At 46.0% G+C, this 16,424-nt stretch overlaps 1 protein-coding gene across 1 annotated transcript in view; it reads right to left on the bottom strand.

The window, feature by feature from the left end:
- Nucleotides 1-16,424, bottom strand: part of TP63 (tumor protein p63) — a 109,671-nt gene that overhangs the window by 5,666 nt on the left and 87,581 nt on the right. The window contains 6 exon segments of the mRNA XM_030029117.2: nucleotides 685-842; nucleotides 12,423-12,559; nucleotides 13,523-13,605; nucleotides 14,650-14,786; nucleotides 15,068-15,177; nucleotides 15,502-15,617. Coding sequence (XP_029884977.1) covers nucleotides 685-842; nucleotides 12,423-12,559; nucleotides 13,523-13,605; nucleotides 14,650-14,786; nucleotides 15,068-15,177; nucleotides 15,502-15,617 — 741 coding nt within the window.

Raw genomic sequence — 16,424 nt, 5'->3', positions numbered from 1 at the left:
CACCTTCCCTTACAAACAGGCTCAGTAGAAACTTAAGCAAGCCGCAGGCGTCTCGGCTTTCCCTGCCGCAGGAGAGGAGCGGGACAGAGCCAGCAGCGTAACCCAATACAGAAGCCAAACAGCTTTGTTTTCAGAGACACTGAGAGCACCCGAAAGGGATCAGCAACAGGTGTGGGCAAGAGTCCAGCACTTTTGAAATTAAAAAAAAAAAAAAAAAAAAAAGACACACACACAAAACTCAGCCCCCAGAACCATGTCTGTCATCCCGGATTTACAAGGCTGCTGGGCACTCTTCAGCAGCCAGAAGGAAGCAGGTTACCAAGCTGCGAGATGCAGCTATTTCCTTTGAAACTAAGAAGTGTCTTAACTGAACCGAGGGGAAAAAGTTTGCCAACATTTGCTTCTCCTCTGCTGGGAAAGGAAGAAGAAACAAGTCCTGAAAGACAGATGACAGTGCAGCCAGCCAGATCTGCAGCAAGAAGTAGCTCTGCTCACCCCTGTGAGGCTCAGAGCAGGATGCTGAAGCCTTGCCCTGTGGCACAGCAGCGAGCAATATTTGGCTCCAGGTTCCCAGCGAATTACTCTAGGCTCCCCAGCCTAACACTAGCCACTTGGAGATGCCAAATCTCCTTGCCCAGACTAGTGGGGAGCACACATGGAACAGCAGGAGTGAGGGTTTCTTACTGTTGGTTCCCATGCCGTCAGGGATGGTGGTTGGGGTCAAGGCATTGCGCTGCTGGGGGTTAATTAGCTGGCTGACCGAAGGCAACTTGTTCATGCTGTTCATTTTGCTGAGCGGTGGAGAGTTGGAGCCGTAGGATGACTGTGACTGCATGGAGGTCCTGCAAAGCAAGGAGGTGTTAGGACAGGAATCACAGCAATTGGTTGGTAGGAGTGCACATCCAAGGGCCTACATTTTCTGTTTGTGGCAGTGGTGAGCTACTGTTAGTGAAATCACTGACACCACGGGAACATCGCAGATAAAGATCATTGGAGAGATAGTCAACAGGAAATAAGTTTCCCAGATATTCTGGGCATTTAAAAAACAAATGGTGAAATACCAACAAAGGGAAGCTTCACTTTCGGTTCAAATTTTTTATTTAAGGAAAAGTTTCTACGTAAGTTTTTCGGTTGAAAAGAACATAGGCAAAGCCAGCAAACAGCTGCCAAAACATGAAAAGAGTATTTTTAAGCTAAGCTCTCCTTGTGGTCAAAGACTTTTTTTCTTAAGAACAAGAACTGAGGAAACCATCTCAAAACCATCCTAACTACCCCTAAAACCTGACTATAGAAACAATTTTCAGATCGGGTCACAGTTATCAACCTTGGTGCCTCCAAAATTCCTAGTTACGCGTATGATCAGGTTGTTATCAGGTATATATATAACAGCCAGAGGCTCTTTGCTCAAGACAGACTCCATACACCTTAGGGACTACTGAGATGGTCAGAGCTGCCTGGACGCTGACATGCAGCTTTTGCTGGTGTTAAGGAGAACCTGGTATCCAAACCCCGCAGGCTGCTTGCAAAGAGTATCAGATTCCTACTACCACTCGACAACAGCACTAACCTCCCTCAAGTCCAGACAGCCCCAAACTCCATCCAGCATATCCATGAACCGGGCCAGAGACGCTTGCTGGCGAGCTCCCCCCTGCCCAGCCCTGAGGGTCCCAGCTGCAATCCCGCCTCGTAAGCGATCCAGAGCGCAAAGACCAGACCGCTTCTGAATGGCAGCCCAGTTCCCAGATCGAGTTACAGTTGTGGCATCCCATCTGGAGTGGGGTCTTATTTGGGATATGCAGAAAATGATCATTAAAGCGGGTCCAGCAGCACAATTGGCAGAGCACCACCATGCTGCAGGAGAGCAGGTTTTTCTCTCTCCGACACCAGGAGCACTTGCAAGACTGGGCAAAGGCAATGGGGAAGCTGGCACGCTACCCAAACACGACGTACCCTCGCAAGCCATGCTCGCCCAGCAGAATGGAGGTCGCCCGGCTCGCTGCAGAGCCCAGCGCTCGTTCGGCAATATCACGGTGACCCCGCGGTGAATGTGCAAGGGCACATTCCCATCTTATTTCCCATTGGGAAACTTGTTCGTCTGGGTATAACTGGTTACACCAATTCCTGCGAACTGGCTTTCCTTCTATGCAAAGACAATAGTTATTACTTCAAATAAGTGAAGTGTAAAGGAAAGAAAGGGCTTATTCCTAGATAATTTATTAAAACCTTCAGCACTCAAGGTCAAGTTTCATACAATTACATTGTCTCCAGCTTCCTGCACTTTTAAGACTTGCAGTGTTGGGTGGAGAAAGCATCTATGCTAACAGGCTAGAGTATCTAAAGCCCTGAAGAACTGTTACCTAATTACACAATTACAGGAGGTACAGAAGGGTGTGAACTGTCCTTTGGCAGTGAAGATGCAGGACAAGATCCAGCAAACTTCATAGACTCAAGGAAGTGGAAAGCACAAGAAGCTTCACAAATTAATATTAACGATGGCAGCAACTCCCAAGGGGAAGTGAAACCAAGCCATGAAGTTCAGACCCAAATTTTCAGGGTGAAGGGAATGATTCAGATCTGAGGTTTCAATTCACCAATTATAAAAGTTGAGGCCAGCCATGAAATTCAAGTCAGGTTGACACCACCCTTAACCTAAGAGGCTTCTGGATTTAGGACCAAAATGAAATTTTTCTACTTTACAGGTTCAGGCACCTATCCTAACTATGCTTCTGCTGAAATTAATACACACCTGAGTAGCCTCTTAGAACAAAATCTGCATGATATGCAAATGAGGAGGTCACCACATACACAGTGAAATTCCAGATCAAATTAACAAGGACTTCCCAAAAAAGATTTAGTTGCATTGTTTAAGCTCAGGACAGATTTTATTCAGAGAGCTCATGACTAGAAACTCTTCTTTTTTTTTTTTTTAAAGGATACCTGTTGCTATGAAACAAGATTATTCAAGGAGGTCTATAGTGGGCCTAACTTTGCCATCTCCACCACCAACAGTGATCTCAGAAAAGCTAGTTAGGAGACTACAAAATACATTGGGGATTAAAAAAAAATAAAAAGCAAGCAAGCAAACACAATGCAATCCAAAGCACACTATAATAGAAAAAACAAATGCATACTTTAACATATAGCTTAAGGACTCCATTCTTATCTCATTCATACTCATAAGAATCAAGATTAAGACAATCAAGCTCAAGTCAATAAAACAGGAAACAGCAGCATTTTTCTTTGTACCCATACATGTTTCAACTGAACTATTCCATAATATGAGCAGATGTGTAAAATGTCTAGAGAAAGCCATCTAGCCAAAGAAAAGTAGCAAGATAAACCAAGATGCAAAATTTTATTGAAAATTAATGTCACACATTAATATAGCAACAGCCTCAGAAACACAAGAAAATGCTTTTGGTATTAAACACACGGACTACATGGTGTTTGAGGATTCATTTAAAATATATTGCTTTTTTCTCAGTTCTTTTTTTTAAACAGGTATTATAAGAATGTCATGCACAGTGATTTTCATTAAAATTATACTTACTATGTCTCAAGAAAGATTAGAAGTAGAAGCATTAACATTTCTTTGATATCAATGCCAATGAAATGCATTTTAATATCAAGGTATAAGGACTTCAATTAAGAGACTATTATACTTCTTGGAACAGTCTGATACGAAAGGCACTGAGTCACGTTCTGCAACTGATTTTTCTCTCAAGAGACTATGTAATTATTTAGCCAATAACATTTGCAGTTATGCAAGCTCATATGAGGGCAATCGCCTCTCATGCTTCAAGGCATATACAGATCATCTCAAGAGGTCAGGAAGGAACTTCCTTCTCCCACATATGAAGCACAGTTCAGTTCACAGGTTACGTTGTATAATTCTGCGCTTTCCCAGCTCACTGGATATCAGCCCTTCACCAGAGGTGGGAAACTGCTTGAAGAGACCAATTACCTGATTCAGTAGACAAGTCCCAGAGTTGTCATTCACATTAGATGGGCACACCATCATGTAAGCAGCCTTAATGCAAATGACATCAAAGGTTCATTAAGTGCAAGAATAGGGCAGCTCAGGCTCAGGGAGTTTAAGATTTCACCCAAGCCCCTATGCCTACAGTTTGCTATCCCTGAAGACCTAGAGCTAGTCACAATGCAGAGAGACCCAAGTGGAATCAAAGCTGTCCAGTTCTGGGCCTACCTTTCCTCACAATAGCCACAGCAAGTGCAGCAAGGATTACATCCCAAGTTCACACATGGTCAATGTGCCCATCGGCAACGTTTTTTTCAAGTAAGATTGCCCACTGGGCTACATAACGCTGGGATGTCACTGATGTAGTCTATTATTGGCACACAAGTGACAGAGATGATGCTCAGTTGCACTCATCCACTTTTAAGGCACGTGAAGCAGGACACTAAAAAACAGAGAGATGCCCTTGCTCTCCACATCTCAAACAGCTGCTATTCTAGAGCAAGCAATAGTGCATGTTTTCAAGAACGCAAGTGGTTTGTATGCTTGGTAAATAACTGGGAGCATGGAAAGGAGGAGCCCTGATTGTCACTAGGAAGACAGCAACTACAGCACAGGGACAAGGGTGGCGATAATGACTCCCCTTAGATTTCAGGTATGGGAATTTCCCAAGGCAGGCAGTGGATGCAATCTGCTTTCCAGGGAATGGAGCTATAATAAAGGGAGTGGATATACATCAACTAGTTGACATAGACTGATATGACCTGACTGACTGATAAGGCCCAATTAGTCCACTTGGTTATTCCTTGAAAGGAAAAGGCTTACTTTTCTGAAGCCCCAGAGCTGACAAAGAAGCAATCAAAAGACAGTTGGGAAAAAGTTTTCTTCTTTTATCTGCAGAGGATGGACTATGTAGCAACTCCAATTGCTTCCAGCTCCAGGTTATTTGATTAAAAAAAAAAAAAAATTAAAAAATGCACCTTCTAAGATAACCACCTTGTAGCTGGAGAGCAAATCAAGTCACCATTAAGACGAGTTTCACAATCGTCATCCTCTTATAGGTAAGGAGGACAAGTCGCAAAGCCTTTCCAGAGGATAGTGGGATACAAATTATTTACATTCTTGTTTGGTGGAAGTCCCAGGTGCTGTATTGCCCATCATGGTCCAAGAGATTTCCTAGATGTCAGACCAGATGATGATGAACTGGAGCATGAGCTGAAAACTCCCAGTGCGGGCTTTGGATGCCTTGTATCTTCTGGTGGGCTACCTCCTCTAACTTGCTGGTGGACAGGACCTGGAGCAGAGCTCTAGATACAGATTAGTGTGTCCCTGTTGCAGTATTTCTGAATTGCCATCCACAAGCAGACAAGACCAAGATCCAGAGCAAACCTTCATTGGAAGGACAGACTGATAGCGCCAAGCATAATCCTGCGTCTGGGCTGCATTTGCAGTTCAGATTCCCACCTCTCCCAGGGAAAGGAATAGCATTGTCTGTCTTCTCCCAAATAAAAAGGCACAGAGCAATAGTTATCTGCTTTGTGATCTCGAAGTACTTCCTGGAGTTTTCAGGCAAAGAGGCACTTGATTTGGTTAAATTTACACAAGGAATGATGGTAGAGCTGCAACTGTATGAAATAATCACTGCTAGTGTTTAATTAGTTATTCTTTATACTTAATCACAATTTTGGGGGCTCTTCTCCATCAGCCCTCCCCCACACTGCTATGGTACAACAAGTCTTGCTAAGACAATGAAGGAGATATCCAGAGATGGGATATGGCTCTCAAAGGAGATGTTAGTATGAGTCATCACCTGCTCAGATCACAGCTCTGCTGCCTGGAAGCGCATGATGTGATGTTCAGAGATAAGAGTCTGCTCCCACTGCATCAGGCTTTTTTCCTTGGTGGGTGGCCAGGAGGCCCGCTCTGCATTTGGGAGGCACCTTCTCTTCAGGCTACGCCTAACCACAAGTGTGTCAGAGCTGCGTACACACCTGCCCCAAATAAATTCAGCATGGACTGCACTGCAGGCACAGAGGTCCCCATCAGTATTGATCCAGCCCCCTGTGTTTCTCAGGGGCTGCTGATCACTGGCATTTGCAACCGAGTTCTGCTCCCCAACCACCGCTGATCCGGGCAGACACCAGCCTGCAGGGAGCACCATTCCGGGTGTACCTTCAGTAACTTCTTCACACTTCTATTTCCTGCAGCCGTGAACATCAGAGGGTTCCTCAGGAGAGATGCCGCTGCCTGAGAGCATGGGTTGAAGGACACTTCTCTACCAGCATTAGGGGCTGTTCGTTACGTAAGGATGTTTGAGCACCTCTCGGTGGGGACAGCCACAGCAGGCATCAACTAGGCTCCTCCCTCGTCGCCAGTATCCACACCTAGTGCCATGCTCAGCAATGCCAGGTTAATTCTACAGCATGTTACTTGCCAGTTGATCGCTCCTCCTTTGTGCTGGTCTGGGCTTGACACTTGGAGATGGAGTTTCCAAATGACTCAAATCCTCCCTGTCAAGCCCCATACGAATGGCTTTCAGAGGTGGAGTTTGAGACAAGCAGCGTGAGGAGGATTTACAAGTCCTTGCCGAGAAACAACCTTCTGTGCAAGAATTGCTAAGCCAGGATGCACTTCATGGACACAATAAGCAAAAGCCACTGGTTCCAGGATTAATGCACAAGGTGGGCATGGCCTGAGGCCACTTGGCTGAGTCAACTGCAACATATGCTGGCACCACTTTCCTTTGAACTATGAGGTTTGTAGTGATGGGGTAAAATTAGTAGGGCTGATGAAAACTCTAAGGCAACATCTAATAACTGCTGAACATCGGCAAGGAAAGGGGCAAGCTCCAACCCCATTTCACAGGTAGGGCAATGAGCAGTTTTGGACACTCTGCCCTTTACACCCTCAGCTGCAAAGGGACAGGGACACTGGGCACACATGGATGTCGTTACACAGAAAGACTCAACCTCACATTCAACTTGTGCAGCTCAGCCCACCAACTTGGACCGAGCCCACAGAGTCAGAAGGGACCTTCCTAAATTCAGTAAATCTGGATTAATGCCAGCAGTGCTGGTGCAAAGTCAAAGCCACCCAGTCTTCCCTACAATTTTGATGTATTTTAGATCAGAGCCTTTAAGATTAGAAATAAGGGGAAACAATTCGTGATACCAACTTAGCAGACATTTCTACAGGAAAGAAAAAAAAATTCTTACTACTGTCAATTCATGTAATTATTACCTCCCTCTGTCCAGCAGTACAAATACTTCAGCTACTTGCACTATTACTGCATGACCAGCATTAAAACAGGCCAAATTGACTATCACAGACTGTTTAAACACACACCCCCTTTCACCCCCCCCCCAGCCCATGAACACATTTTTTAATTTAAACAAGACAAGAGGCATTTTTAAAATTGAGACCCGCTCAGAGAAATCCCGCTGAGTTTCACAAATACAGAAGTAAGAGGAAAGAGTATCAACACGTTACAAAAACAGGAAGAAAACGTTACACCAAGACAGACGACATTGTGGTTCCTGACCTCCCAATGCTACAGGCTACAGCTAAGAGGTCTGTAGAAGTGTCTGTTGTTTTTGCAAAGTTTGAGTCCCTTCAGAAGATTACTCTCGCTATTTACTCTGTTGCTATCAGGCTGTGTATTTGCCACTGTTCCTAGTCCTGCCAGCTGGGCAAAAAATGACCCCAGCAGCTTGGTTTATGGATATACTGATGGGTTTGGGGGGCTGGAATGTTTTAGGATGGCATCGGTCTGTTTGGGAGGGTCCCTCCTTGAGTCCGTGAGTTCACTCCTGAAGCAGGCCGAAAGGAGACTGTAGAGAAGGAACCAGAGAAAAGAAAAAGATGAATGTACAGGATCCTTCACCAGCCACCAAGAGAGAAACAGTCACTTTCCACCTTCATGATCACAGTATGGGCTTTGAAGGAGGGGAAAAGCAGATGTCTTAGCACCTACAGTAAGGGTATGTGACAGGGAGATTTAGAAAGCTGGAAAGCCCCAGGTACAAGCGAGTGCTTAGCAAGGAAGAGAAAACAACTAGTTGATAGGGTAACCCGATTTCTGCATCCCAGTCTTATGGGTACAAATGGTGCCCCGATACTGTTCCCAGTGACAAATACAAGAGGAAAAAAGCACTCAGCCAAAGGGGAAAGGAGAGAAGCAGCTTCCATTGAGCCCACTTCAAACTTCAATTACTTAAGAACCAGAAGCTGGTGCTAGGGAGAGAGGATGGTGCCTACTGTGAAAGGGCCATATTGATGACATCTCAACTACTCCCCTTTTCAAAGCCGGGGGACCCTCTGCACTAAAGCCAAGGAGTCCCTGGGGCTGCCAGCCAATGCAGAAGACACTGCTCACTCGGAGCCAGCAAAGCAAACACAGCATGTCTTCATATACCTAATCACACACTTTTTCTTGCTTACTTTCATCTTGGCAATTCTCTAGTGGGAACACTAGCTGAGTGCCTGGAGTTCACAACACATGCAAGCACAGCACTACAAAACCAAACCAAACCATGCAAAAATCCAGTATTATCTTCCACACCAAAAATGAGAATAACTAGGTGGAGGTATGAAGAATACTTTTCCCACCAGCCCCCTCCCTGCGACAGCAAGTGCCAGGATCGTTGCAGCTCCCATCTCAGCTGGAGCACTCCAGCCACTGGGTAGCTCGGCTTTGTCATACCTCACTTAGGAGGTTAATTCCTTCTCGTTTAGGTGATGAACTGTGCTATTCACTAAATTGAAAGGCAGCCAGTGGGCTGGTGGGCTGGTAGCTGTTGATATGAGACAAACACTTGCTGGGATATAAGATCCCACTTGGACATAAGAGCCCTCTTCTTGGTAGCCATTGGAAGACTTTGTGAAAACCCTTCAATCACAGGAGTTGGACTTGATGATCCTTATGGGTCTCTTCCAGCTTGAGATATTCTATGATTCTATGCTACAGCCAATTGAAATAAAGACTGTTCTGAAAACAGTGCTCAGCAAGGTGAAACCCACCACAGGCAATTTTGCTGAATCTGAAAAAGTGTTTTCCAGTGAAACCCTATAGAGATACTCCCTGGGAATTTTGATGGTAAATGTATTTCACAGCAGAGTATCAAAGAAACCTTCCCTCCTCAACAAAGCACAGGCCACCTCTGGTATCCCTGGCAGCAGGGATCTTCTGGCAAATCCATGTTTTGAACAAATGGTGGCAGACCATGAAAAGGAAGTCTTCTAAATAAATGTGTGTGCTGCTGTTCAAATATGGGCCCCAGGATTTGGCAGTGAAAAAGGAAGAATAGAAACTGCAGCAAAAAAACCCTTCCCACCTGTGATCATGAAGGTATTTGGCATAACAGTAAATAAGAGAAAACCATGCACAAAGGAGCAAACAGAGAGAGGAGATGAGACAGAGAAAGATTGTAGTCTGGCACAATGTGGAGCATTGCAGTATTTTGGTCATCCTGTGGGACACAAGGCTTTCTGATTGTCACCAGATTTGTCCTTTTTATTCCAGAACAGTAAGACAGTTGCATCTGCTGGCCTGCCAAATGCAATGCTGGTCAGTATGTGCATGAGAACAATTATGTAGTTGTTTTCCAATAAGACAGATTTATATTTTTAAAACTACCTTTCACCATGATAATCTCATCCTTGCTTTTCCCACTCTTCAAAAAAGATGAAGCTTTCCATGCTGTACGAATGAAAGGGAAACTTCTTCCCACACACCTAGATAGCTTTTCTACATTAACCATTGCTCAGAAAAGTGAACTGAAAAAATCAATCAATTTCTCCATCAAGCCTTGACTGAGGAACACATGTGGATGCAGCTCCATTTTCAGAAGAAAGAGCAAAGAGCAGCTCACAAACATCCCGGCCCCACAGAGCCTTGCTAGGACCTACAGCCTCCTACACATTCGAACTTGGTCACTGCGTATGCACTTTCCTAGCTCCCAGTTCTAACATACATTTTGAACAAAAGCAAACTAAGACCGAGTTTTGAAAGTACATCCCTACTTAGAAAGTGAAATGCATTTTCTTCTAAAGCCAGAACAGACTTGCAAAGGAGTCACCATGCTGCTGAGTTTGGCCAGCCTGACAAGGAAGCAGTAGCAGGGCATCTCCCAGCAACCTGCTTGCATGCAATGTTGTTCTTACCCAAACCAGTTCCTAACAACGCGTCTTCTCTCCCCATTCTTACATCGAGACCTGAAGCCCGTTTACAATTCTTTTCTGGGGTGCAGTTGCGTCTATGAGTCTTTTCAGCCTAAATGCCCCTTTGCCCTGAACATGTTCCTTCAGAAAATAAGTCATACCCTGGATTATTGAGGAAAAAGCACCAGAACCCAACTGCACCTAAGAAGAATTGCCTGGACATGCATTTCAGCACATAGGACCCTGCTTGATGTCAGGCTGTCGGCAGAAACAACTGCAGCAGCTCTGGACAAACACTGAAAGTTATTTTTCTTCCCACTCCTGGCATCCTTAAAAGCTCTTAATCTTTCTCCCCAGTATCTGAGCACACTCAGCAGCTGAGAAAAATGAGTATATAACTGGACAAGTGCCAGGAGACATGCCGAAAGAAGTTTCGTAAAATTAAATGGCTGGACATATACATGCTGGTCTTAAAGGTAACACAAATACCAACCTCAGTTGCCAGGAACCCATCCTATTGATATAGGAAGAATGAAAACAGTAATTATGGCAAAGCAACTGTCAGCACCAAGTGAAAGCTGTCATCTGCTGCCGTCCATTTCTGCTTACAAAACCATTTCTCAACTGAAATGGCTGTAGTTCAGGTGGAGCTTTGAAGACACGCAGCTGACCGCACAAAGGCCGCAATGCCTAGGAGCTAGTAAATACAAGCTATAGGATATACAAACAGTGCAGATGACTGATAAAAATAAACAATAATAATGAGAATTTTAAGTGCCCCAAAAAAGAGTTCAGAGCCCCTGGATGCTCCAGCCATTCTGGCACAAGGCTTTTTTCACACCTCCACAAGACTCCAGCTGACACTAAAAACACACAGGTCGAAATGTGAACACATGCAGAGATCTGGCAGAAAGCCGTGGTATTGCAGAAGTCCTGAGACAAGGCCAAGGCACCGAAATAAATCCCTACAGGCTCAAGTGGGACTTATGTGGTGCCTTGGCCTCGTGCTAACCTCTGCAGAGGAATGAGTTATACCCACAGCCTCTTGACGCGTGAGCTTACCAGCAGGAACGCATGAGATCCTAAGCACTACCGCTGGCGGCTACCTACAGCCTGGGTGGCTATTTTCTGTCACCCAATACAGCAGGTGAAGCAATGTCCATGAATGATACTGCTTACTGTCTGTCTGGAAAGTCATTCACTGACCCAGTCTCTGTAATTGCAAAGCTTTGGGAACAGAGGGGAAAATGGAAACCAGACACTTATTTGGCCCTTCTTCACCCCATCCTCCTGGCACTTACACCACCCAAAGTAATTCTGGTGCAGCCCTGCCAGCTAAGTTCAGATAGGGACTACGTCTGCCCAGATGGCAAGTTTCTCATGCGCAATGTGGAGAGTCAGTGACAAAGTACAGTTTTTAAAAACACTTTAAAAGGGCACACGTAGAGTCTTTCTTTGAAGTGCCCACTGGTCACAAAGGAATATTCTTAGGTGTTTCACCCTGACTCCTAACTTTCAGCTTCCCATTTTATAGCTGAGGAACCTACAGTGTTTATATCCCACCGAGACACCAGCCCTCCAACAGCACCAGAGATGTGTAGCAGTGGGGTCCAAGCCCTCGGCTAAGCCAGTGCTCACAGTCCCAGCTTCACATGCTCTTAGCAAGGTGCTCAGACGGATGCCCTGGAGAAGGCATGGAGATGGCTCTGCATTTGTTGCCATTCCCGTGGAGCAGACGAGAGAAGAGCACACCCACCCTGTGCTCCCCAGCTCAGGCACGCACATGAAGCGGGTTTTTGTCTGCAGGCTGTTCAATGGCACTGCCTTGCTGCACTGCGCCTTGGGCTCTGGCTAGAAGTCAGAAACGAGGCACTGACCTTGTCCTCATTCACCCTCCGAGGCCAAAAGGTGAATTGTGTGGGATCAGAGACTAGAGAGGGACCTTGCAAGCAGTCAAGACATGCACTTGGGGAAGGAAGACTGCTTTGTCCCATCACACGGGTCGTGAAATCTGGATCTCAAACTTGGAGTCTCTCAAGTTCTGTATAGAAGCTTGGCTTTGGCCAAACTCCTGGTGTCGATTTCTACCAGTTCTGACTACAGGCTTAACAAGCAGCTATGCTGTTGGAAAGGATTTTGCCAATGCAGTACTCTACAAGTGCTTGGCTCTTGGTTGAGCACCATGTCCCTACAAACAACTGTGCAGAAGCCTTCTGTGTCTCTCTCCTCTCTCCCCCTTCCCCACCACCCTCACTGCGCAGGTCACTGCAAGCACACTCATACTCACTGCTTCTGGAGCAAGTGCTGGTGCTGCTGCTGTTGCTGCTGCCGGTAGGTCTCAATTGTGTGCTGGGGAAGGTACTGCATTAGTTCCAGGGACTCTTTGATCTTTAGTAGCATTTCATATGTCTCCCGTCCCCTCACCTGGATCATGGGAAAAGGAAAGGGGGGAAAAGAAAAGCCTTAAAGGACTGCATCTATAGTCCTTAGTGACAGCCACCTTAGCGAGTTTTAGATAAAGTCAAGTAAACAACCATAGCAGGATGCAAATACTCTGTTTATATACTATGCATACGCAATAAAACCGCTAAGCCTTGTGCTAAAGGTACAGCAGATAATGTTGAAGAGCGATAATCTGACACTACAGGCTAATGAACATTTTGGGGTTGTAATCTGGCTCAATGTAAATCTGTGCCCACCAAAAGCAATATTCTGATCCAATCTGTTAGACAGAAAATGTCTTTACCTGCCTCAGATGTAAGCAGATCTGGTGCTGAATCTTACATGCCCTGAGGAAAAAGTGTACTTGAATTTGGGTGTTGGGTTCGGATCTCCCTTCTCCTCCAAGCACACCATGGTTTGTGATTTATCCAACTAAATGTGTCTCTCAGGGAAGCAGCTGAATGGCCAATTACAGATACTTCTTGCCCTTTCTGATTCTACATTTAATACAGTGTGTATTTCACTTCTATCACTACATTACAATGATAACACATATAAAAGCCACGGAAGCATCCATCTTTGTAAGATAACACCCATTACCTCTAGAGAAAGCTCAAGTGCCACAGACCCAGAAATGATAGAGGAGAAAACCCTGTTAGGTCTCTAAGACAATATTTCCACCAGGACAGACAGATATCTTGGGATATTCTCATATGCCTTGCACAAGCTACCATCAGTCAGCAGCTAATGGGATTTTTCTTTTTTTTTTTTTTTTGAATATGTATTTAAAATAGGTAGCTCTGGGGATTAAAAAAAAAATTAAAAATTTCCACATCCCATCCCCATCCTCAGTTCTCTCTGACGTCTAGGTGAGCAGCTGACTTGCCTGAAGTCACTGAGGAAGATACTAAACACAGGGTAAACGCAAAGATAGAGAGAACTCACGGGCAAGTATAAGAGCTCATCATCTGGGGAACGTCTTTTTTTGATAGATGTCATCTGTATGCCATGAGTTCCTTGTCGAAAAGCTGGAAGTGAAACCCCAAAAGCATCCCATTAAAAAAAAAAAAAAGGGGGGGGGGGGGAGAAAAAGAAAAAGGAAAAAAAGAGAGGTACAAGAGAGACACAAAATGCCTGGCCAGCTCAGATCTTCAGATCTGCAGTGCTCTGAAAGGGTCTCTGCCTGAGCCACGCCAGAACTGTGCTTGCAGCTCCTGGCTCCATAAGGCAGACACAACTTTGCAGACGCTGGGTGGCCATACTGCTTGGGGAAACACATCAGCCAAGGAGCGCTGGATATATGGCAAAGCCCCAGCAAGCCATACCTAGAACAAGCACTGGCTCTTTGCAGGAAAGACTGCGAGCTTTGGTATTACAGCGCTCTTGAGCTGTTGGTGGATCAGTGATCCATGAAGGCGAGACAACAGGCAGGGAGCATGCAGAATTCACTGTGAAAACAAAGCCCCCCTCCAATCTGCCTCCTGTTAAAACCTGCTGCCTTGCTGTCAAGCCTAGTGCCATCATCGAGCGTACGCAAGAAACTAAAGCTGGGTTCCCACATCCTGCATGTCTGATGAGTACGTTGCACTCCTTAGAGCACAGAGAGAGGCCGCTAGCCAGAGCACCTCTGTGCACAGCAGGGTTTACATGCAGTCTTAATCTAGATCCCTGTGGCTGGAGGACGCATGCCACAGCACAAGACGCAGCTAGAAGGAGCAGAGAATGACAGCACAGTCCCAAACAAGCAGCAAAGGTTCAAAAAGTGGTTACGGAGTCCCAGCCATGTACCTTGAGGGTGGCAAATAAACACCCCCTCCAGCCACTGCTAGCAGGGCTAATCTAACACAGACAGCGCTGCAAGGGAGCCCGCAAAAGCAGATTCTCAAATGCTGTTTTGTGAACACCAGCTCATTTTTCAGGCTGATTCACCCTGGGAGAACCGACATGTAATGCGCTCCTGCCTCCAAGCCCATGCACGGCACTGCTCCGTCCCCGCGGCACAAGCGCCGGGGTCACACCTGCAACCGGTGACAGCACGATCTGCAATCTGCCCAGCTCTGCCAGCTACTTACGGCGCTTCGTACCATCACCATTCTTTGTGCTGTCGGAGACTTGCTGCTTGCGGATGCTGTCCTCGTCTGCTTTGCGATCTCTGCCTGGGCAAGCGCAAATGCGGGCTTCGAAACATCGGCGGCCCAAGACTTGCCCACTGGGAAGAGGGGTGAGAGGAAACGTCAGCTGGCAGCTCAGATGCGGGCCAGCAGCATCCCTCAACTTCACACCAGACTATGCACAGACAGACCCAAGCCTCCCTTTTCCCGATCAGGATGCCCCAGGTGTTGTGCAACTCCCACCTGCAAAGATTTGAAAAATATCCCATGGCCCCTTACATCAAACGGTCCCTATGGATATGCAATGCTGCACTGAGCAGAAGAGGAGCCAGAAGGCCACCTCTCAAGCAAAGGGCTACACGCGTGATGCGCTACTTACTCTCTGGTTTCCAGCGTGACAATGATGAGGATCGGGCGACGGTTCATCCCTCCCACGCAGCTACTGTTACACATGAAGTTGTACAAGACTGTCGTGAACTCCGTACCAACCTGGATGAGACAAAGAGGATGAACAGAAGAAATGGTGGATGAAAAGCTCTGCTTTTTCCAGGCTCACCTCTTGTACTTCCACAGCTGTGCTGCAATCAGACTAGCATGAAATAGGCCCCACCACAAGGCTTCCTTAAAAGAAATTAAGAACTCTTGCTCCCAAGGGATAAAGAGGGCGTTTAAAAGCTCATTTCTGACAAAGAGGAAGAAGGGCTTCATTGTGATGTGGATGGGGAAAGCACAAGGTCCCGACTCCCTCAACTAGGGTTACAACCCCCACCCCTTTGTGTGCCGGAATGCCACCACCCTGAGCTCACAACGTACCTGGGGCGGCTCGTAGGGGACCAGCACACTCTGCCTCCCGGTGATGGGGTCTTCTACGTACTGAGCATGGCTGTTCCCTTCCACCCTGATCAGGTGGCTGGGAGGCGCAATCTGCCCTGCAAGGGCAAGGAGGCAAAAAAACAAGAGACACCGTTCAGTGAAGCAAGATCACGCACAGGGCAGCAAGATCTTCCACCAAGGGAAACGCCCGCACCTGGCCCCAAAGGTCTATCAGAGCACACGCGTGCCTCCCAGCCCTTAAAGCATCCCTTCCCCAGGTTCCCGCTGCCAGACATCAAAGGCAACACAGGCTTCCTCAACCTTACACTGGACACCTGCGAGTAAACCTGAACGTGGGCTTCCCGAGATCCCAGAGTTAAGCTAGCCCGAATGTCAACTGAATGGCAGCTCACAGCAACTCTTCCACCGGATAACTCCTTGTGGATTTTCACACCAGCTGAAAGCCTTTCTTTTCCTCCCCCTAATGCATACACAAAGCAAATTCCTCCAAGTCTCAATTCCTACTCTTTTCCCCATCAATTGCTAGCCCTCTTCTGTTCCCTCCCATCAGTCTTGATCCTAAGGAGCTAAAGAAGATTCAAGCAGCAAGAGAAATATGCATTTAATTAACAGTCAACTTGAAAAATCACGCTTGCTTACAGCAGCAGCAGAAAGGAACATTGTCTTCTTTGTTTCTAGGCCCCTTTCCAATAATTTAAAAAAAAAAAAAAAAATAGTTTCCTTCCTGCAAATTTTCTTCAGTGTTTCTACAACACACAACTAAATTCTGATGAGAGAAGCCTTTTATGGGTTCATCTTGAGAATTTGTTTTGTGTATGAACTGTTCATTTCTTATTCGAAATACAGCATATTTCTAGAGAAATAATTATTTCAGAATAAGAATTTATAGTTTTAGGTTTTTT

Source organism: Aquila chrysaetos, chromosome 10, assembly GCF_900496995.4.
Source record: "Aquila chrysaetos chrysaetos chromosome 10, bAquChr1.4, whole genome shotgun sequence".
In the NCBI taxonomy this organism is placed as follows: domain Eukaryota; kingdom Metazoa; phylum Chordata; class Aves; order Accipitriformes; family Accipitridae; genus Aquila; species Aquila chrysaetos.
This window is presented reverse-complemented; position numbering and strand designations above follow the sequence as displayed.